This window comes from Clarias gariepinus, chromosome 10 (assembly GCF_024256425.1).
Source record: "Clarias gariepinus isolate MV-2021 ecotype Netherlands chromosome 10, CGAR_prim_01v2, whole genome shotgun sequence".
Classification (NCBI taxonomy): domain Eukaryota; kingdom Metazoa; phylum Chordata; class Actinopteri; order Siluriformes; family Clariidae; genus Clarias; species Clarias gariepinus.
The window spans coordinates 16352501-16376006 of NC_071109.1; the positions used below are offsets into that span (position 1 = coordinate 16352501).

At 39.7% G+C, this 23506-nt stretch overlaps 1 protein-coding gene across 1 annotated transcript in view; it reads right to left on the minus strand.

The window, feature by feature from the left end:
* The window catches only part of drp2 (dystrophin related protein 2), a 205699-nt gene that overhangs the window by 51971 nt on the left and 130222 nt on the right, over positions 1–23506 (minus strand). Inside the window, exons 14-17 of the mRNA XM_053506582.1 lie at positions 13029–13195; positions 12652–12763; positions 12169–12305; positions 11890–11955 (exon numbers count right to left, since the gene is read on the minus strand). Coding sequence (XP_053362557.1) covers positions 11890–11955; positions 12169–12305; positions 12652–12763; positions 13029–13195 — 482 coding nt within the window. The remainder of the gene's footprint in view (positions 1–11889; positions 11956–12168; positions 12306–12651; positions 12764–13028; positions 13196–23506) is intronic.

Sequence of the window (23506 nt, forward strand, 5' to 3'; positions counted from 1 at the left end):
TCATCACTTTTAGAGATTTTTAGGTCTCATGGCAGCTGCATGCACGGTAATTTGTTTGGGTCTTCTGCACATGAGATCGTTTAAGTTGTGGCTAAAAGTAAGGGGATTTTACTTAGGGCCAATCCCCGGAGGCAAATAAGGGTTGTGCGCCAGGGGCTTCATACCCTTTTTGTGGTTCAGACCCCGTTTTCTAACTTTGGGTCCCACTTTATGTGCATTTTTGTCGTCGCAAGATGCTAACGACAGACGCTTCCCTCACGGGCTGGGGTGTGGTCTTAAATGGCCATCCAGCCCAAGGGAGCTGGAGAGGCCATCTTCTTGCGTGGCACATCAAATGCCCCGATCTGATGGCTTTATTTTTGCCCTGAGACACTTCCTCCAGCAGTTAAGGCTACCATGTCCTAGTGCAGGTAAACAACACTACGGTAGTCTCATAAATAATTACCAGGGCGGACTGTGCTCGCACCGCTTGAACAAGCTAGCGCACCAGGTTCTGCTTGGGGCACGGGATGAGTTCCTGTCCCACAGGGCGATGTACATTCTAGGTAAAAGCCAGGAGATTTACTCAGGGCCCAGTCCCCAGAGGCAAATAAGGGTTACGCGCCAGGTGGCTTCGTACCCTTTCTATGTGGTTCAGACCCCGGTTTCTCACTTTGGGCCTACTCTATGTGCGTTTTTGTCGTCGCCAGATGCTAACGACAGATGCTTTTCCCCGTCTTAGATGACCGTCCAGCCCAAGGGAGCTGGAGAGGCCATCTTCTCGCATGGCACATCAATTGCCCCAAACTGATGGCTTTATTTTGGCCCTGAAACAACACCTCCAGCAGTTGAGGCTACCAGGTCGTAGTGCGGGTGGACAACACTATGGTAGTAAAGGTGATTTACATTACAGGGCATATGAAGTTGGGAGCCCTGGAACCTTTACGCACTAGAGGAACTTATGCCCTCAAGGTGAGGGTATTCGAAAAATGGTGCATGGTGAAACATGTGGACCCAGTCCAGTGCCGAATTGTTTCAGTGCTGGAGTTCTGCAAGAAAAGTTGTCCTTGGGCTTATGCCCTAGTACCCTCAGAATGTACGTAGCCGCTATTTGGGCTTGTCATATTCTGACTGATGGGGTCTGGTTGACACCCCTTCCAAACCACTAGAGTCAGTGCCTGTCTAGCTACTGACCCTTAAGATGTTTTTTCTCATAGTTACTTCTTCAAGAGAACTGGAGATCTGCAGCCTTCCTGTCCTGCCTAGACTTTGCCCCTGGGCTAGTCAGAGCTATTTTGCATCCTCACCCGAACTATTTTCATTCTTGACCATGCACCCAGTCATTCTTGATGCCTCTGTCCTTCGCCTTTTACAGCTTCGGAGCAGGAAAGGTTTCACTTGCTGTCTTCAGTATGCACTTTTCAGATTTACGTCCACTCACTAGCCAGTGGCGTAAGTCGGAGCAGCCTTTGTTATGCCAAACGCTGTCACATCAGGTGAGAGATGCTACTGCCCTGGCCTATAAGGCAGGTTGGTCCTCTCTGCACAAATTTGTGAAATTCTATAGTCTGGATTTTGATGCTACTCTGGGCTTACGGGTCCTTGAATCAGACTCCAAGAGCTAGCTCTGAGACTTCCTTGGCCTTTGTGCGCACACGCTACACAACCTTGGGGGTCCAGACACTAGCAGTGCACCAGCGTTGGTATTCTCGTTCCCATAGCATTTTTCACGCAGCATCTAGTGTAGCTTTTAAAAGGGAACATCTCGGGTTACTTTGCTGTAACCCTGTTCCCTGAAAAAGCAGGAACGAGATGCTGCGCTCCAATGCCGCACTTCTTGCGTGACTGGACGTCCTTCCAGACAAAATTGATCTGAGGAATGTTTCCGGTTCACTCCTACTTAAAACCTGAGGTGCACTTCATCAGATGACATCACAACATTTGGTGTGTTTGATACACATGCTTCACAACTGGCAACACAAAAAGATGCTCCCATAGCGTTTTCACGCAGCATCTCATTACAGCAAAGTAACCCGAGATGATGTTATAGCTGATGCTGGTCTCAATGTCTATGGAATTAATTGCCCCCTGCCCGCTCACACCTTAGAAAAATCATAGCACCCCATTCCCCAATAAGCTGCACAATTTGACACCTAATTTATGGGTCTACGAAAAACAGTGTGGGACTAGTTACGCACCAAACTTTTGTACAAAATTAAAAAAAATAAAAAAAGAACTAGAGAGGTACATTTCCTGAAGAAAATGTGAGTGGTGCTTGCCGAAATAAAACTCGGGCCTCAGCGAAAATTTCTGAAGAAATTTTAAGTGTCCCTATGCTACTGCCAGGTCAGTTTTCAGAAGACCTTAGGATCTATGTGGTTAGAGCAAAGAACTGCTGAGTTTTAAACTCTGAGTGAGAAAGAGAGAGACTGTTTATAATAAACAGCTGTGTGTTAATAAAGTCCTGTCAGTGGCGGAGAGGGTGGGGGTCACGCACACTCCTTTGGGTCAGACAAAGAGAGCGGCAAACAGGAATTAAGCTCTCAAACAAATGCTTACCAACTGAATATGAAATGCCTTTTCTTCAAATTATTCTCCACACACTGTTTTTATGGCAGTTGACAGTGGAGCGAACATTCAGCGAAAAATCTAAATTTTCATAAAACTTAAACTGCTCTTGTAAAACAACCATGAATGATAACAAAACATGGATTTGGTCGATAAAAGTCCAAAGTCTTGTGACCAGTATAAAGTTTAAATGACGTTTTTACGACAGAGTATGACCAAGCAGTAGGCCTTCAAAATGGCCTGGGTTGGCACCTTTTTTCGGGCCCTTTCCCATTGAAATAAATGTGGGGTGGTTTTTTGGGAATTTTGGGAAAACTGTGTGACGAATTCCTACCAAAAGTCATAGCACCCCATTCTCGAATGAGCCACACGATTTGACTCCTCAATCATCGGTCTACGACGAACAGTGCGGGACTAGTTATTCGCCAAAATCCCCATTATAAATCAATTGAGGAAAATTTGGGGACCTCTTGTGCCCCGGGGGTAAAACTTTACCCTTGGGCGGGGTATCTTTTGACACAGGTTGCAAACCTCTTTAAATGTGGTCAATTTTACTTTTCTACAACAAACTGCGCAATTTTCTGCGCAACAATCCGTCAAATTTGGTCTTAATGTTAAGTCTATGGGACTTTTTGGTGCAGTTAATTGTCCCCTGCCCGCCCCCTGTTTGCTTCGCAAGCACTACTAACTAGTTGTTGGTTGGCCCCTTCTAAAGGCAGAAAAGCAAGTTTTTTCTACGACTTCGGTTCTCCAAGTCATCTGTTTTGTTTTCCAGATAATTACATTTACATTTAGTCATTTGGCAGACGCTCTTATCCAGAGCGACTTACATTTTTTATCTAATTAGACATTTGAGCATTTAAGGGTTAAGGACCTTGCTCAAGGGCCCAACAGTGGCAACTTGGTGGTTGTGGGGTTTGAACCTGGGATCTTTCGAACCGTAGTACAATGCCTTAACCATCTTGTAATGTTGGAGGCAACATTTTGTTTCACTTCTGACTCTTCTAGTATTCTCTAGGGCAGCAACTGAACTAGCTGCCTTACACATATATTGATCTATACTGTCCAATTTAGAATTAATCCGCCAAATTCAGAACTAAGTGACTTTAGTTCGTCTAACCCCTCCATCAAATCCGCCATACTTACCTAGTCACCTTACTTTGCTCTGTCGGCAGTGGTGAATGGTTGATTTTCTATTTTAAACGCCCATATCTTCGGGTGAAAATGTCACAGTTTTTAATGGTAGTCATCTTAGACATACAGTGGTCAAAGTTCAGCTAGTAATATTAAACTGATTCTAAAAGATTTTTAAGAGCAAAGCTGTATGGAGCCTCCCCTTCAAGCTGTTCTCTTGTTCAGTGGCGTACACAGACTTCCCTCCGTCATTTAGTCCTTTATTGGGAAAGTAATCCATTTGTGTGTCTTGGTGATATTTTCAGTTATTTAAAAAAAGGATTTTTTAGTACAGAAAAGACACTGATTTTATAGCGAGTGGTAGTTCTAATGTGTATGGTGCTCTGTGCGAACTCCTCTTCAGCAACAATGTTTAAGTAGATGGTACAAGTTAAGGTAGCCTCCAGATAAGTGGCAGAATCCAACCCCTTAGAGCAGATGACTCAGAACTGGATCTGAGTATGCTGCTCATCTCCTTTGCAGATTCGGTTCAGGAATCTAGACTTCTTTTGTCATAGATTTGAGTAGTTGGACAATTTGAGTTCGGGACAAAGTCAGATTCATGAACATACAAGTTGTTGCTACTGCGCTACTGCCCAAGAACCCAAATGTATAACCTGACTTTTCCTGCTTGTTCTTCATGTAATTAGTCACAGGTAATGGTATTAATCAAAATGTCGGGACATTTAATACAGTTGACAGTTAATAAGAGAAAAATTACAAATATTCTTAGCAAATATTTTTTTAATATTGGCTATTTCATGAGCCAACGTTAGAAGAATAACTAAAGGGCGAGAAGTGTTCACATTGACTTTTGCCATTCCCATGAACACCTGTAAAGATATAGTCAGTTAATAAAGAAAATAATTATGTATTGCACACACAGTATGTAGAAATATGTGTACTTTCTTTCATTGACTGACGACATCGTTCCCTGAGAGGAGAACTACTCTGGCCCAGATCTGGCTTAGACATTTCACAACATCTGTAAGAGATCTGGTAACAAGATTTCACCCAGCTTAATTTTGCACAACGGACCAAAGAAAGCACAGATGTGTTCTGGAAATCTGATGTGCATCTGTGCCAGAGCTGGGCAAAAAAGTTAAAAGTATTAACTATTGCTGAATTTAACTTTTAGTAAGAATTAAGTAGTGCAATATTGCTTTGTATTCAAGGTGGAGTTACATGACGATCATACAGTATATGCTTTATCAAATCGAGTGAAGGGAAAATTTGGGGGCTGTGTTTCTGCCATGAATTTATGTAATAGATCAATTTAAATTATTTCTTTTGTTATCAATTTACTCATTGGTTTATCCAGTCTAAATAGATTAATTTTAATGATGTGTGTCACAGAATTGAATGAGCTATACTGTAATGTGTACCGGCTGATATTGTTTACTTCATATTTTGTAGGATGAGCTGGCTTTCAGAAACACATTGTAATGCTTCTGCACACCACATAACCCATATTAGTTTATTGGATGAATATATTTACCCTATTGCATGTCTATGCAATCAACTCACTTCAGTTTATTCCAGCTTCCATGAAAGCTATCTGCAGATAGCAGTTGACTCAGATCCAGATCCGACATGAATCAGCCCTACCACATCCGCCGTGAATCCGAAACGGAGGCTCCTGCTGTGTTCAGGTCATTAGTCTTTACTACAGTGGCCAAGAAGTGCAAAACAAAATAACAAAACCAAAATAACAAATAAAAAACTAAATAACAAAACTGATAAAGTAACAAAACTGAAAACAAAATAACAAAAACTAAATAACAAAACTGAAAAGAAAATAAATTCAAAAACAAAAATAAAAAAATGAAAGCAAAATAACACAACAACATACCCAGAAAGAAAATACCAAATGAGAAAACACAACAATTTACTCAAACCGGAAAAGGCAGGTGTAGTTTGCAAAATAAATTCTTATTGCTGATCTTCAGTGGCAGATGTCTCGTCCAATCAGCGGTAAGAATTTAATTCACAAACCACACATTGGCATGTTGATTCTTACTGCTAATTAGACAAGACATCTGTCACTCATGTACTGCAGCCTCACAGGCATTTACTGTAGATGAATTTTCATTTAAGGATTAATTTCAGTATCTTCGGATCATACAGCAATTTGGTCGACTAAGTTGTGGTAAATGTGCTAAAAATGATTCTGAGTTCACTTGATAGTACTTCTTGTATGTCTTGAGTGACAGATGTCTTTTTCAATTAGTGATAAGAATTTCATTCGCAAACTATACCTACCTTTTCCGGTTTGACTGAATTGTTGTTGTATTTTCTTATTTGGTATTTTGAATCTGGATATGTCGTGTTTTCTGATTTGTTATATTGTTTTCTGATTTGTTATGTTGTTTTGGGTTTTGTTATTTTGTTTAAAAAATGTTTTTTTGCTTTTTAATTTATTCAGTTTTCATTTTGTTATTGAATTTGTTATTTTGTTTTTGGTTTTGTTATTTTGTTTTGCACTTCTCGGCCACCGCACTTTACGGTTCCGCCGCTGACATGCCCCATACATTTTCAATGGGGTTTCCTTACATGCAGTCAGGCATGTTTCATCAAAACGATGTGAATATTTTTTGACCTGCTACACTACCTGTGAATCATATGCCAACAAGGGGTTATAAACACTGCCTAAAGCGTATGTGTACCTACAAAGTAAATTTGATGCAAAAGCATAATTCAGGCTTTACTGATCTGCGTCTGTGAAATCAGATGCATGTTTCATACTGCCAACTGTAATCATCTATTCATGCACATGTACTGTAGATGCAGTGGGTTCGACTTAGAGCCACACATTAATTATAAACATTGATTTATGCTGAGCACACTGCCAAAGAACTAAATTATTTTGTAGCGATGTTCTGTAGTGTATTGATCCTTCCAGCTAAAATATGGACCAAAAATTTAATTTACAAATAAAACTCTGACTGGTCAACTTGTTAATGTGGGAACCGTCTTTATAAAAAATGTTTTTTATAAATTATCAGATGAGTATATCTGCCTTTAATTTCTAGTTGTAAACATTTAAAACAAAAATGTCAGAGGATGATTATCTTAATTCAAACCACACGCCAATTTAGCTGAGGAGAGGTGAAGGAGTTTGGTAACATTTGGTCATACGCACCCGAACACACACATACACCTCTCTCTAGGTGCATTCCGATTGCCCTGAAATACCCTGCAAAGTATACTTTACAGAGTGTTTACATATGTTAAGTTCAGGGATGTTACTTAAGTGTGTAGTGTGAAATGTTCAGTTCAAAGGGAACTGCGAATGGTGCAGGGAACAACGGATGGAATGGAACGCAGCTTCTCTCTCCCTCTATCACACATAGACCTTTCCCATTGCTTTACACTCTCTCTCTCTCTCACTCACATGCGCACACACACACACACAATTTTCAAGAAACAGTGATCCACTTGCTGAATGTTTATGGGAACGAAAGCGAAGTAATTTCAAACATCCTTAGTTTTCTGTCCTTGGCAGGCCAGAAATTATCTTTATAAACAAAGCAACTTCTTTTGGACAGGCAGTGGATTTATTAGTTCAGTCTGTATTTACTTTTTGTTGTTTTGTTAAACAACAATTGTTCTCTTTAAATCCCCTTTTCCATTTATACCCTTTATGTTGTCATGTAAAATTACATTTTATGATTTGAATGAACTGGTAGACCTTTTGGTATGTTTTTAGTTTATACAAATGGTATTGGCAAGATAATGTGTTGCAACGTACTTAAAATAGCATTTTTTTTAAGTATTTGGATGATGAAACAAGTTACAAAATGGTAAAAAGTGGGCTTCCCTCCCCATCAGACTTTTCCAGCCAATACCCTAACTCCTTCACAACCTAGAATCAGGGTGTCAACAAGGTGAAATGACCCACACAGTTACGTAAAAAAAAAAAAAAGTGCCAATACGATCATGCCAATGTCATCATCAGTCCTAAATTTTTGTTTTCTCCTATTTTCATTTGCAGCTCTGTTCCACTCCGCAAGATGCTGCCCAGTTGCCTGTACCTTGCCGTGTTGCTCATACCAAAATCCGCTTCTGAATATAGCCCACTATTTTCTCTATCCATTAAGCTGCATTTGGAAAAAAAAGCCCTCTTCAATTCAATTTAATTAAATTACATTTAATAAAATTTTATTTGTATAGCACTTTTAACAATTGTCATTGTCGCAATGCAGTAGCTTCCTGTTTTTGTCTTGTTACTGCGAAAGTTCCTCGTATGTATCAGCATTTAAATTATACTGCTTTTTCCGTTACAAATATACAAAATAATAATAATAACAATTTTTTTACATTTTAATACTACTGGACTTGCTGTTTTTCCTGTTTTTGTGCTTTTCGGAGAATGCACAAGTTTCTTTGTCTAAGAACAATAAGCGGAATTCATCTATAAACAAAACTCACACTCGGGAAGGTATTGCTCTCATTTCTTGTAGTATAGCTCATAGGCTCAGAAGAGGCTAGTTAATCAGTGACTACACAGAGCCCAGGCCAGGGAGAAGACAAACAGGCTAATCCAGCAGTCTACTAGCTTTACAGAGTCGTCACTCAGGGTTCACCATATTGAGACTGTGTCTGTTCCCCGAACTAAACAAAAATTTTGAAAGACTCAAAGTCTGTTTGAGTAATTTAATTAATATAGAGACCAAAAATTCAGAGCACACCGAATACACAGCCAGCACCTCTGATCTGAAGCTAGGACTGTTAAATATTATATATCCCACATCAAAAGCTGAAAATATCACAGATCAGGAGTTTGATATACTGTGTTTAATAGAAACCTGGATTAAAGAGGATGAGTATGTAGTGCTAAATGAAGCTAGTCCTCCTGGATACAGCTACATACATCAGCCTTGACTAACTGGTAGAGGAGATAGAGGACGCTATTATTTACAATGTTAATCTGACTAACAAACAAAAACATAAACACAAATTTAATGCATTTTAAGTTCTCTACAGTAACATAAGTCTAGCTGCAAATATTAAGTCTGCTCAGTCTCTCCCGCTAATCATTACATTTACATTTAGGCATTTGGCAGATGTTCTTATCCAGAACGACTTACAGTACAAAAATGCTTTGACATTATTCTTTTGACTTTTGATTTACAGACCCCCAGTGCTGTTCTCTGAATTTCTCTGTGAATTTGCAGATTTCCTCCCAAACAGGGTCGTTTCTGTAGACAAAATGTTAATTGCTGGATACTTTAATATTCATTTTAAAGTATCCAGAAGTAATATTCATTTTAAATGGTCCAGAAGACCCTCTGAGAACAGCATTTATATCCACACAGGACTCAGTAAGAGTAAATCAGTCTGTAGTAGGACCCACTCATAAAGCAGGTCACACTTAAAATTTAATAATATACATTGGATTAAGTATAAGAAATATAACCACAATTTCACAGTCTGGAGTTATTTCAGATCACTATCTTGTCTCAATTAAAGGGTGTTATAGTTCCACAACAGAAATCTCCACAACATACAGTAGCAGGGCGGACTGGGACCAAAAAGTGGCCCAGGATAATCAGAATACATTGGCTTATTAATGTAGAGATAATTTTTTAACACCAGTTACTAGTATAAAAAAAATTACACAGTACAAAAATCAATGCTATTTAAACATATTATTTGAATTATCACTGAACATACAGTATATTGTGTCATATTAGTAAAACAAAGAAAAGAGCATAAAGACAAACAACAAATACAGTATAAATCTGTAAAGACAATATTTTAAAAAAAGAATGGCAATAAAACTAAACAGGTAAGCTGAAATAAAATCAGTAGCAGCAAGTAAAGTAGTTACTTATTTTAATTATTATGGTAGTCAATATTAATTTGAAATAATGCTGAAGCATTATTTTGAATTAATATTGACTCCCATAATAATTACTAACACAAGTTAATGCTGCTGATTTTATTCCAGCTTACCTGTTTGCATTGCCATTCTTTTCACTTGGCTCTCATTTGGCTCACATGAACTTTTAAATATTAAGGCAAAATTATTAGGCAAGAAATTCAGACTTTGAAACCAGACAATTTAATTGATGCAGATGATAAACTAACCATATCACATCAGAAAATAGAATATGAGCCAAATGAGAGCCAAGTAAAAAGAATGGCAATCTCCCCTTAAAGAAAATAAACTAATTTCACTCATCTCTGTGTATTAGATTCTATACTGACAGATTTTCTCAAGCAGATAGTACCAGCAATAACAGAACCCCTGTCAAAAATAATTAACTCTTCACTCAGCAGTGGGTAAGTTCCCAAATCCTTGAATTAGCAGTTACCACAACTAAGAAACCTGAACTCGGCCCCTGTCAGCTGTCCAATTACAGACCAAAATTTAACCTCCCCTTTTTTTGTAAGATTCTGGAAAAGATAGTAGCGCAGCCGCATCTACATGGAAATAGCATACACAAACTGTATCAGTCAGGGTTTGGGCCTCATCACCGCACAGAGGCAGCACTTAAAGTAATAAATTACCTCCTATATGTCCTCTGATTAGGGTAGCGTCACTATGCTTGTGTTACTCAACCTCAGTGCAGTTTTTGACACCACTGATCATAATATTCTTCTTTACAGATTGGAAAATGCTGTAGGAATTAAGGGAACTGCCCCCTCCTGGCTTAGATCCTATTTGACTGATCATTATCAGTTTGTAGATTTAAATGGTGATTATTTTGCATGTTCTCAAGTGGAATTTGGTGTTCCACAGGGTTCAGTTTTAGGCCGACTGCTTTTTTCTCTTAACATACTTCCTCTGGGCTTAACAAAGTTAAGTAATGTATGAAGGACATAAGAGACTGAATTTTAATTAACTTTAAGTTTTTTTAGTTTTAAGTTTTAGTCATAGGACCACATGCAGCTAGAAGCAAGCTTTTTGAATTCAAATCAACTTCATAATACAGTGGATGTTTTGCAAGACAAGCAACAAATCTTAATAAATTTGCGAGCGAGGTCTTGAAATACAAGTAGGACGCATGTGTTTTGTCTGCCGAGCGCCACGTGATCAGAACTAAGCCAATGGTTCTTCTTTCCCATGCTGCAGGATTGTGGGTAATTGTCTTGAATTGTCTCAGGGCGCGTATTCTAAGATAGTCAACATCTGTGCGTGCGTGCACTGTGTACTATAACATTGTGACTACGTGTGTATATATGTGCGTAAAGCTTTTTTTTTAATTCTGTATCCGCATGTAGTAACTGTTCTTTATTAATTGTACTGCAACAAAGTCCTCTGTAAAGAAAATGATTAAAAAGGCTGTAGCAGTGTAGGAGATGACTCTGTTTGACGACAGTGAATGTCACATTTACACAAAATCCTCAAAGGGAGGCAAAAGTAAATGTCATTAGAAAGGTTCCTTGGTAAAGAAGTTTGCCGACAGAAGCTTGTGTGTGTGTGAACTGACATGTGTGTGTGTGTGAAAGTCATCCTACACAGTTGCCCCCCTTCTAAATTCTAATCATAGCCAATTTCTACATCCCTAATGCAAATATGAACGCTCAACACAGTTAAGAGAAAAAAGAGATACTGTGAAATGTTAGGATGAGGAAGAGTAAAAAGAAGGTTGATGCATTGCGAGATAAAAAAAATATATAGTAAAATGAAACCTGACATGCTGGGGGAGGAAAAAGTGTTAAAAGCAGGAATACATAAATAAGGAAACAGAGAAAGAGTATGTGTGAGAGAGATCAAAAGAGAGAGAGAGAGAGAGAGAGAGAGAGAGACAGACTTAGGTAAGGCGTCAGAGAGAACACATTTCATGTGTGATTGCTGACAGCACATACACCAAGGTTAATTTGTGTGTGCACGTGTGTGTAGTCGCATACATGTCTGTTAGTGCGTAAAGACTTAAAGAAAAACCTAAAGGGATAATGCATTTCACTTGAAACCCCTCACCAGTCTCAGATGCAATATACTCTAAATGTTTATATTTTATATATTGCTTTGTATCATTGTATTATGTTTATCAAACAAGGACAAAAAAAATGTTTTTAAGAAATAGAAAAATTATATTCCCTTGTGTAACCGCTGGGAGCTGTGTTTCTCCCCAAGATCGGACTTTACAGGAAAAATAAGGAAAAAAGCGTTGTACAGCATATGTTTAGTACTGAATAAATATATGACAATTCACATACCTGCTGGCAAAGTGCTCAATCCGGCTGTGTGTGTCTGCATGTGGTAGCTTGGGAGAGGAACACGGCCTGCCACATCATACACAAAACACTATGTTAGCATGGGAGAGCATTAAATGTCAATCCTCCATTGTTTGCATGTTCAAGTAAAACCAGTTCTTTTAAAAGTAATTATCTATTTCAACTTCCCCTTACCAGTAATGTGCAATCATCAACCATACACTGTCAAGCAGACCCTCTGTATTTTTTAAATAGCCATGTACCATTAATTTGCATACTCACGTCTCAATATTCTCTGCTTCTAGGACTGTTTGCACGGGTAAATAGCCTCTCTGAGGATGCTTGCTGAAGTACTGCTTTGATCGGAACTTGTTCTTTAGAGTCTTTGCAAAATCCCGCATCTTCTCTCCTGAGGTGGTCTACACAGTTGATGTGAAAAGTCAAAAATCAAGAAGAAGTAAGAGGGAAAACAGAAAAGATGATGTAAGTGGAGAGAAATTAGAATGTTAAAGTTGGATTAAAAAAAAAGAAAAGGAAAAGGGAATAATTTAGAAACATTTAAGGATATTATTCTCCTCAAAGGCTACTCCACATTTAATTAAAACATAATTGCCTGCCTCCAAGTGGATCCAGTTACCAAGGACCCACACACATTGTACAACGGTGATAATTACCACTGGGAAAAAACATTCAGAGCAAATAGAAATAAGCTGTGTGTGTGATGTGTTGTGTTAGCAGGCTCAGAATATGTGTATATGTTCATACCAAGGTATAGTATTCCATAATGGGATAGTGGAGCTTTTTGCTTTTCATTGTTCGCCCAGTCAGGAAACATGTCTGGCAGATATCCACATTGAACTGCTTCAGACTTCGGTATCTATAGCAGTAACAGAGCAGAGGCATTTTCATTAAGTATAGAAATAACATGCATGTTACAGATTGGTCATTAATAAAACCATTTCACTGAGAAAAAAAATAGGAGATAAGAAGTCCAGATATAAGTCTAGACAAGAAACCTCTGTAATTCATGTGTAAATTATACTAATACAGTATATGTTATTATGTGGTGGTGATATATACTAATTAGTGCATAACTTTGATATACAATGACTAAGTACTGCATAACTTGCATACAAGCCCACCTGAAACCCTTAATGGGGCACTGTTTACAGATGTAGCACCTAGCTTGATGCTTTGCAGATTCAGCCATGGTCACGCGGTGCAGCACGGGAAGCCACACCATGGATTGAGGCTCCAGACTCACCCACTCCAGGAAGTGACTTACTTCTATAGATAGCTTACCTGGAACCTTGTATTGGATTGACAGATGAGAGAGAAGAAATCACACACAAAAATCCATATTAGTCAATTAATATTAGTGCAAACTTCTAGGCAAAACAGTACAGTGGAACCTCAGATTGCGAGTAACACGGTTTGCGAGTGTTCCGCAAAAACTTAAAAAAACGAGTGAGTCTTGGTTTACGAGTACCAAGTACGAGTATCATGTAGCACGCATGCGCTTCTTGTTTTGACGTCAAGCACGTGATTACAACTGAGTCAATGGTTTTTCTCTCTCTCGCGCTGCGGAATTGCAGGTAATCGTCTGCAATTTGCATATACAGTGGAACCTCGGATTACGAGTAACGTGGTTTACGAGTGTTTTGCAAGACGAGCAACAATTTTTAATAATTTTTTACTTGAAAAATGAGCATTGTCTTAGTTAACGAGCACCGAGTATCATGTTTCACGCATGCGCTTCTTGTTTTAACAACAAGCGTTGCGTCATCACAAGTGAGCCAGCGGTTTTTCTCTCTCTTGCAGCAGAATTGTAGGTAATCGTCTCTCCTGCTGGGTGAATACACACACGCGCTGTGTGTGTGTGTGTGTGTGTGTGTGAGATGTGCGTGCGCGCGCGCACACACACACACACACACACATTAACGGAGAGACCGTTTTTAAAACCGTTTAAAAATTAGCAAGGAAAATCGCTAGTCACACTCGCGTGAGTGCATACTAACGGGATTACTACTGTAAAGTAAAACAACAACAACAACAAAAATTAAACAGCTCCTCACCTTTGAAAACAGTCGCGACAGAGAAGAGTTTGTGTGTTTATTTGGCAACCTGAGAGAAGGGGAGCTGTAAAGCCGAGACCCATTGTCTCCCCTGCTGGGTCTTAGTGCCTGCAGTGTTTTTGCCTGCGCGTGTTTGTGTCTGTGTAAGGCAGGGAGTTTGTGTTTGTTTGGCAACCTGAGAGAAGGGGGCTGTAAACGCGAGCGAGCCCCCCTTCATCCCCCCCTCCTCTCAGGTTGCCAAATAAACACACAAACTTCTCTCTGTCGCGATTGTTTTCAAAGGTGAGGAGCTGTTTAATTTGTTTTTTGTTGTTGTTGTTTTACTTACAGCAGTGATCCTGTTAGTATGCGCTCACGTGAGTGTGACTAGGAATGTTCCTTGCTAATTTTTAAATGGTTGTAAAAACAGTCTATCCGTTAATGTGTGTGTGTGCGCACATTTTACACACATACACTCTGCATGCACAAACGAAAACCCTTATCTGTCGGGGTTTAATTTTACATTTTTTTAAGGTAAAGTACAGGTTAATTTGTTTTATTTTTACTTTATATTTTGTATTAATTATATTTATGTATTTATTTTTTTGGGCTGTAGAACGAATAATTTAGGTTTCCATTATTTCCTATGGGAAAATTAAATTTGGTTTAAGAGTGTTTTGGAATACAAGCCCACTTCCGGAACGAATTAAGCTTGTAATCCGAGGTTCCACTGTACTCCAGAATGTTATGAAGAGTGATCAGATGAATTGCATAATCCTTCTTTGCCATGAAAATTAACTTAATCCCAAAAAAACCTTTCCACTGCATTTCATTGCTGGCATTAAAGGACCTGCTGAGATCATTGAAGTAATCGTCTTGTTATCTCAGGTGAGAATGTTGACAAGCACAAGGCTGAAGATCATTATGTCAGGCTGATTGGGTTAGAATGGCAGACTTGACATGTTAAAAGGAGGGTGATGCTTGAAATCATTGTTCTTCTATTGTTAACCATGGTGACCTGCAAAGAAACGGGTGCAGCCATCATTGTGTTGCATAAAAATGGCTTCACAGGCAAGGATATTGTGGCTACTAAGACTGCATCTAAATCAACAATTTATAGGATCACCAAGAACTTCAAGGAAAGAGGTTCAATTCTTGTTAAGAAGGCTTCAGGGCATCCAAGAAAGTCCAGCAAGCGCCAGGATCGTCTCCTAAAGAGGATTCAGCTGCAGGATCAGAGTGACCCCAGTGCAGAGCTTGCTCAGGAATGGCAGCAGGCAGGTGTGAGCGCATCTGCATGCACTGTAAGGCGAAAACTTTTGGAAGATGGCTTGGTGTTAAGAAGGGCAGCAAAGAAGCCACTTCTCTTAAAAAAAACATCAGGGACAGATTGATCTTCTGCAGAAAGTATGGTGAATGGACTGCTGAGGACTGGGGCTAAGTCATATTCTCTGAAGAAGCCTCTTTCCGATTGTTTGGGGCATCTGAAAAAAAAAAACTTGTCCAGAGAAGAAAAGGTGAGCACTATCGTCAGTCATAATGCCAACAGTAAAGCATCCTGAGACCATTCATGTGTGGGGTTGCTTCTCATCCAAGGGAGTGGGCTTACTTACAACTTTGCCCAGAAACACAGCAATGAATAAAGAATGGTACCAAAACACTCCCCAACAGCAACTTCTTTCAAAATTCAACAACAATTTGGTAAAGAACAATGCATTTTCCAGCACAATGGAGCACCGTGCAATAAGGCAAAAGTGATAACTGCTCAGGGACCAAAATGTTGAAATTTTGGGTCCATGGCCTGGAAACTCCCCAGATCTTAATCCCATTAAGAACTTGTGGTCAGGCGGGTGGACAAACAAAAACATACTAATTCTGACAAACTCCAAGAAGTGATTATAAAAGAATGGGTTGCTATCAGTCAGGATTTGGCCCAGAAGTTGATTGAGGGCATGCCCAGTCGAATTGCAGAGGTCCTGAAAAAGAAGGGCCAACACTTCAAATACTAACTCTTTGCATAAATGTCATGTAATTGTCGATAAAAGCCTTTGAAACGCATAGAGTGCTTGTATTTATATTTCAGTACATTACAGAAACAACTGAAACAAAGATCTGAAAGCAATTTAGCAGCAAACTTTGTAAAATCTAATATTTGGGTCATTCTCAAAACTCTTTGCCACCACTGTAAAGCACACGTGTACTGTTTATTATAATACACACGCTTGTAAACCAAAAGAAAGCCTAACTAGAGAGGTTAAATATATATTCTTTCTCTCTCTCTCTCTCTCTCTCCCCCCTTTTTGTGTCAGCCGGCACGAATTCCGTTAGGTGTGAGCACGCACGTCACTGCACCTTCACACTCACTCCTCCTCCTCTCACCTTCACACATACCCCTCCTACTCTCGCCTTCGTGTGTGTGTGAGAAAGTCGTCTCCATCCACTAAAATAAGAGAGGAGGAAGGGTTACTGTGTAAAACAAGAAGAGGGAGAGGGTGTTGCACAAACACAAACACACAAACGCACATGCATACATGCACAGATATTCTACATCCTAAACTAAGGTTTAGGGTAACCTTTTAATATTATTGTAGCAGCTGAGTACCTACAGTATATGTTGATCACACTGTAATTTTATAATATGGTACAGATATGAAAGCTATGTAAACCTCCCCTTTATATAAAAAATATTAGAAAAAGTAGTATCAGCTCAAATATGCACATTTTTGCAGAAAAACAACATCCTTGAAGAATTTCAGTCAGGTTTCAGGCCCCATCATAGTACAGAAACTGCACTAGGTACAGTAAGATTGCAAACGACTTGTTTTTAGCTTCGGACCAAGGCTGCATCTCAATACTAGTCCTCCTTATTTTAGTGCTGCATTCGACACTATAGATCATAATATTCTCATAGATCGCTTACAAAATCACATAGGTATTCAGGGACAGGCATTAAAATGCTCTAGATCATACCTGTCTGATCTATACCATTTTGTAGATCTAAATGGAGAACTGTCCCACAAGGGTCAGTTTTAGGACCTCTGCTGTTCTCAATATACATGCTTCCCTTGGGTAACATCATTAGAAGACATGGGATTAGTTTCCATTGTTATGCTGATGATACCCAATTATATATCTCAACAAAACCAGACGAAATACCTAAGTTGTCTAGATTAACCGAGTGTGTCCAGGACATAAAAGATTGGATGACCAATAACTTTTTTCACTAAACTCAGACAAGACAGAGACATTACTCATCGGCCCAAAAACCAGCACACAACAGCTTTCACAATTCAGCCTGCGTTTAGAAGGATGTACTGTTACTACTAGCTCAACAGTAAAAGACCTGGGTGTAATATTAGACAGTAACTTGTCCTTTGAAAATCATATTTCCAATATCACAAAAACAGCCTTTTTCCATCTTAGAAATATCGCCAAACTCAGGAGCATCTTATCTGTATCTGATGCAGAAAAGCTAGTTCATGCATTCATGACCTCCAGACTGGACTATTGTAATGCATTACTAGGTGGTTGTCCTGCATCCTCAATAAACAAGCTTCAGTTAGTCCAAAATGCAGCCGCCAGGGTTCTCACTAGATCCAGAAAATATGATCATATAACCCCAATATTATCATCCCTGCACTGGCTACCTGTTCAGTTTAGAATTAAATACAAAATAGTATTACTTACATACAAGGCTTTTAATGGTTTAGCTCCCACATACTGTACCTAACCAGTCTTCTGATACGCTATAATCCACCACGCTTCTTAAGATCACAAAACCCTGGACTTCTTGTAATTCCCAGAATTTTAAAATCTACAAAAGGGGGTAGGGCTTTTTCATATTTAGCTCCAAAACTTTGGAATACCCTTCCAGACAGTGTTCGGGGCTCAGACACAGTTTCCCAGTTTAAAAGTAGACTCAAGACGCATCTCTTTAATCTGGCATACGCGTAACTCATCCCATAACTTCAGTACATCTATCCTGAATGGCAACTACGCTAATTATCTCCATCTGTTCTCTACTTTTCTACCCATCCTGAGGCATCTGGAAATTGAACCAGCTTCAGTAGACAAAGGCCAACCCCGCGAGGATCCTGAGGCATCCAGAGAATGACCAGCTCCAGCTGAATTCTGCCTTATTATGGTTGGAGCTACACATCCTGCTCCTGTGCTCCCAGTGATCCAGACCCCATCTGCCCTCTGCACCTACTGACTCATCCCTATGTTGAACTGGACTTCATGTTAATTTAAAGAATTTCTATTATATTGTACTGTACTTTCAGCTGCATAACACACATGGTGTTATATCATCTTTATCTGTTATCACCCAAATGAGGATGAGTTCCCTGTTGAGTCTCGTTCCTCTCAAGGTTTCTTCCTATTGCCATCTCAGGGAGTTTTTCCTTGCCACTGTCGCCGTCACCCTTGGCTTGCTCATCAGAGAAATTTCATTTATTCATCTTATTATCTAGACACATTTTTCTTACACATACACAATTTATTATTATTATTATTATTATTTTATATATATATATATATAAATTATTTTTTTAATTAATTTCTTTCATTTTTATGAAGCTGTTTTGAGACAATGACCATTGTGAAAAGCGCTATATAAATAAAATGTAATTGAATTGAATTAAACCATTTATACTTAGATTTTTTAAACAGAGAAAGTGAAAATAAACTCTTTAAATTGATTGCGAGATGATATTGTATACATAATTTAACGTAAAAGTCTAACGATAGATCTTGCAAATTTCAGTCATTAGAAATATACTTTATTGTGTCACCTAAGTATTCGATACTGTGTTGCACCAAACAGCAGGTGAAATGCAACACACCAAAAAAATCACTATTTAACATGAAAAAAATTAATAAAATAAAAACTTCTTCTAAGACCAATGTCATCTCTCTTTAAGAATTTGTGATATAGCTGCCTATATGTTAGCTAGCTAGCTAAGATTGGAACATGTGATGATAGTTCATCACTAATCATTTACCTCAAAAGACTCGTGCAACCTTTACAGCCAAGATGGCGCTTCACATCGCATAGTCATTGAGTCCGCCCATGCCGTTTCCAACGCTTTACCGGGTTTTTATGAGTACTCACCACTTTTATTCCTGATTGGGTCTGTGTCGCGTGAGAGAGTTCTAATAATAACTCGCGTGGTTATCCTGCCTGTTCACGTTTCTTTCACATTTGGCTTTACCATCCACTACAAGAGCTACAAGAACTAACTGCTAGTCTTCTGGTCCGCCTCCAGTTGCCCGTCACAGAATGACTGAGCCTACAGGAGTAAACCCTGCGGATTACACCCACCTCTGCGATGCGGTAAAAAGACATGCCGAGTTGATTAAGCAGCTAAACAGTGAGCAGCTCTTCGCAGTAGCGTCCAAGGAAGCAAGGGTGGCGGAGCTATGGCGGGAGAATGAGGTGCTCCGCGAAGCTGTCGCTCTTCCAGCTAGTCTGCCGCCCATTACAGTGGCTGCCGCACCACAACCCTCTTCCCCTTCTGATGTTTATTTGGCTCTACCGGATAAATAGGATGGCACGGATAGGAAGTGTAGTGTTTTTCTAACCGCGCTTTCCTCCAGTCCCATCACCCTCCAGACCCAAGTTATTACCTTCATTATTGACCAGCACCAAGAGCAGATCTGATTTCACCTCACCTTCATCTCATTTCCCCCATCATCCTCGGGCACCCTTTGCTGCTTTAACATAACCCCCTCATCTCTTGGACACAAAATCGGATTCTGCAGTGGGGCCTGACCTGCACCGAACTCTGCCTGCGGTCTCCAACTGGGACGTGTTCTAGAGTTGACACCAACGCCATCCCAGCCGTTTATTGGGACCTGGCTGAAGTATTCTGCAAGAAACGCGCCACCCACCTTTCTCCTCATTGCCCCTACGACCTGGTGATAGATCTTCAGCCGGGTTCTGTTCCTCCCCGCGGCCATCTCTACTCACTATCCACCACCAAGACACAGGCAATGGAGGAGTACGTATCCAACGCTCTCCGCCAAGGCACCATTTGGCCCTCCTCCTCACCTGCTGTCAGTCTTCTTCGTAAAGAAAAATGGCTGCGACCTTCACCCGTGTGTCGGCTATCAGGGGCTCAACAACATCACTATTAAGAACCGACACCCGTTGCCTCTTACCAACTCGGTCCTGGACGCCCTCTCTGATGCCATTATTTTCACAAATTTGGATCTCTGGAGCGCCTACAACTTGGTTCGTATCAAAGGTGGTGATAAGTGGAAGATGGCCTTCATCACCCCCACTGGACACTATGAAAGTCTGGTCATCCCATTTGGACTCTGCAATGCCCCCGCAGCCTTCCAACAATTTATCTATGATGTCCTCAGAGACATGTTAGGCCGGTGGGCATTCATTTATCTCAATGACATGCTCATATACTCGAAAAAATACATAAAGTCGAAGAACCCATCCAACACGTTAGGGCGCTCTTCAAGAGATTGCTCGTCCATCAGCTGTATTGTAAGTTGAAGAAATGCGCTTTCCACGAGCATTCCACCACGTTCTTAGGTTTTGTCATGAACATGGACCCACAGAAGCTGAAAGTTGTGCGTCATTGGCCCCTACCCAAGACCCTTAAGCAACCTGAACGGTTTCTCGGGTTTGCGAACTTCTATCGCCGCTTTATCTGGGACTACAGTACAGTTCCAGCATCTTTACCCGCCCTTATGCGACCATCTTTTCATCACTTTAATCTCAACCCCGCTGTAACTGTACATATCTGAATTACATTCAGCCATCCCACATACATTTTAGCACCCACATATGATGGGGAAACACGATATCCTGAAATCCATGATATGCTGTATGGATATCCATGTTAAAACAGACATACATAAATAGCACAGCAGATACTCAATTCAATTCAATTTTATTTGTATAGCGCTTTAACAATTGACATTGTCGCAAAGCAGCTTGACCAATCAAATTAATTATTTAAGTTTGTATGAAATGTGAATGTGTATGAAATAAAATGATAAGATTGTCCCTCATGAGCAAGCCGAGGACGACGCCGACAGTGGCAAGGAAAAACTCCCTGAGATGGTAAAAGGAAGAAACCTTAAGAGGAACCAGACTCAACAGGAAACCCATCCTCATTTGGGTAACAACGGATAGCAGGGAGTGATTTGCATAATACTATGTAAGACTGGAAGTTCAGTATAACAGGAGATGTGTTAAATTAAATGGAGTCCAGTTTGTTTCTGTAGGCTCAGGTAGACTTGTAGAAAATTCCAGTCCTGAACTATTGAGCGACTGAAGTCACAGGTCCTCAGAGAACAGCTGTCTGCATCAGTTGAGGACAGGACCGTCTTCGTGGAAAAGTGGAACCATCCCCAGTCACCACATGCATCGCAGGGAGACCACACAGGACATCCATGCGACGAGATCTCCAATCTGAAGCAGGACTCCAGGACGAGTTAGACAGGTCCAGAGGGCAGAGGAGGTCTGGATCACTGGCAGCTCAGGAGCAACATGTTTAGCTCGACAGAGAGATAGGTAGAGGAAAAAGGAGAGAGCAGAAGAGAAGGGAGCAAAAGAGATGGAGAGATGGCAAATAGGTATGGTCACAGTCGAACAATATATAAGGTGAATGTATATTTAGTGCAAAGTGCAAGCAGGGACTCCGGGAGGACTAACTATGACAGCATAACTAAAAGAGAGAGCCAGAAGGAAACACTCTACGTCCATGAGTCCCCCAGATCTGCTCCTTTACCATTAAGGCAAATCAATAAATTAAAAAGAAAAAACTTTGGCTAAATAAATAGGTTTTTAGCCTAGACTTAAACACTGAGACCGTTTCTGAGTCCCGAACACTATTTGGAAAGCTATTCCATAACTTTGGGGCTTTGTAAGAAAAAGCTCTGCCCCCTGCTGTAGTTTTAATAATACGTGGTACTGACAAGCAGCCTGCATCCTTTGATCGAAGTAGGCGTAGCGGATTGTAAGACACTAGCAGTTCACTCAGATATTGCGGCGCAAGACCATTTATACGCTTTATACATCAATAATAGTATTTTAAAATTGTGTATGCAATGTGGATAAGATAGGGGTGATGTGGTCGTCTTCTGGTTTGAGTGAGTACTCTCATTGCTGCATTCTGGACTAACTGAAGCTTGTTTATGCACCTTGTTGAACAACCAGACAGTAAGGCGTTACAATAATCCAACCTAGAGGTGATAAAAGCATGAACTAGTTTTTCTGCATCATTTGGTGACAATATATTTCTTATCTTGGCGATATTTTAAGGTGAAAGAATGCTATCCTGGTAATATTATTCATGTAACCGGGTGGTAAATAAACATTTATTGTTTTGTTTTCTATACATGGGGAAATTTCCTAATTTATGGTTATTTGTTGTTTAAGATTTATGCTATAAAGAGAGACAGTGAATTCCCGTATTTGCCCTCAAGTGGCCACTAGGTGGTGCTGTGTGTGTCAGGTGTAGTTGAAATGCACATGCGTTCTTGTCTTCAGACATTTTGTGTGACGTGCAGTGAGCAGGAGGAGCTGCATGCTCCCTCTGAAATAGTGATGGGAAGTTCGAATCATTTTAATGACTCGGTTCTTTGAATCTTGTTCATCAAAATGAACGAATCTTCTTTTGAGTCATTTCGTTAATTTCGTTATTTTGTATAGAAATAATAAAAATGTTGCGTTTTTACTAAAATACCCCCAATACAGCTACATACCCAAATTTTGGCTATAGTTCCAGTTTTAAAAATATTACAATGCAACCAAGGACATATTATAATAAACAGAATGAGCAGCTCACCTCTCATATCTTCCAATCTGAGTTGTTTGTTCTTTTAAATCTATTGCACTGCATAGCGTCTATGGGAGTCACGTGTCAAAGGAACAAACAACTCAGGACTCGAAGACTCATTGCTGGGAATCATTCTATACTGTTTCCTGTATATAACATACAGAGGTTTTGTGATGCTTTGCGCGTGTGTGTAGTAACGCATTTTTTGCAGGGTGGTTCTCTGTAATATCGCAGTGTTTTGCCTCAGTTTGTAATATTTTTAAGTTAAAGTTAAATTTTCCTTTTTTTCTATCCTCATGACGGCTGTATATTTACTGTCCGTGTGCTGATGTTGGAAAGATAAATAGCGAGACAGAGATGTGAAAGTTTAGGAAGTGATCCATATATTTTGTTGTTTTTATATATTTTTTTCTTCATTTTTTTGTTCTGACACCTTTTCTAGTGAAAGCTTTGAGGCAGCGTATACTTTTAATAGAATTGTGTTAAAATAATTTCTTTTTGGAAAGATACCTGAATAAACTGGAATCTATAATCACACCAAGGTCTTTTACTGTTGCACTTGATGGAACAGAAAGGCCATTAAAAGTCACAGTGTGATCAGAAAGCTTACTTCTAGCTGCTTGTGATCCTATGACTAGAACTTCTGTCTTTTCAGGATTAAGCAGAAGGAAATTAATTAACATTCAATCTCTTATATCCTGCACACAGTGCTCAACTTTAGTAAACTGTTTTTTCTCGTCTGGTTTTGCTGAAATGTATAAT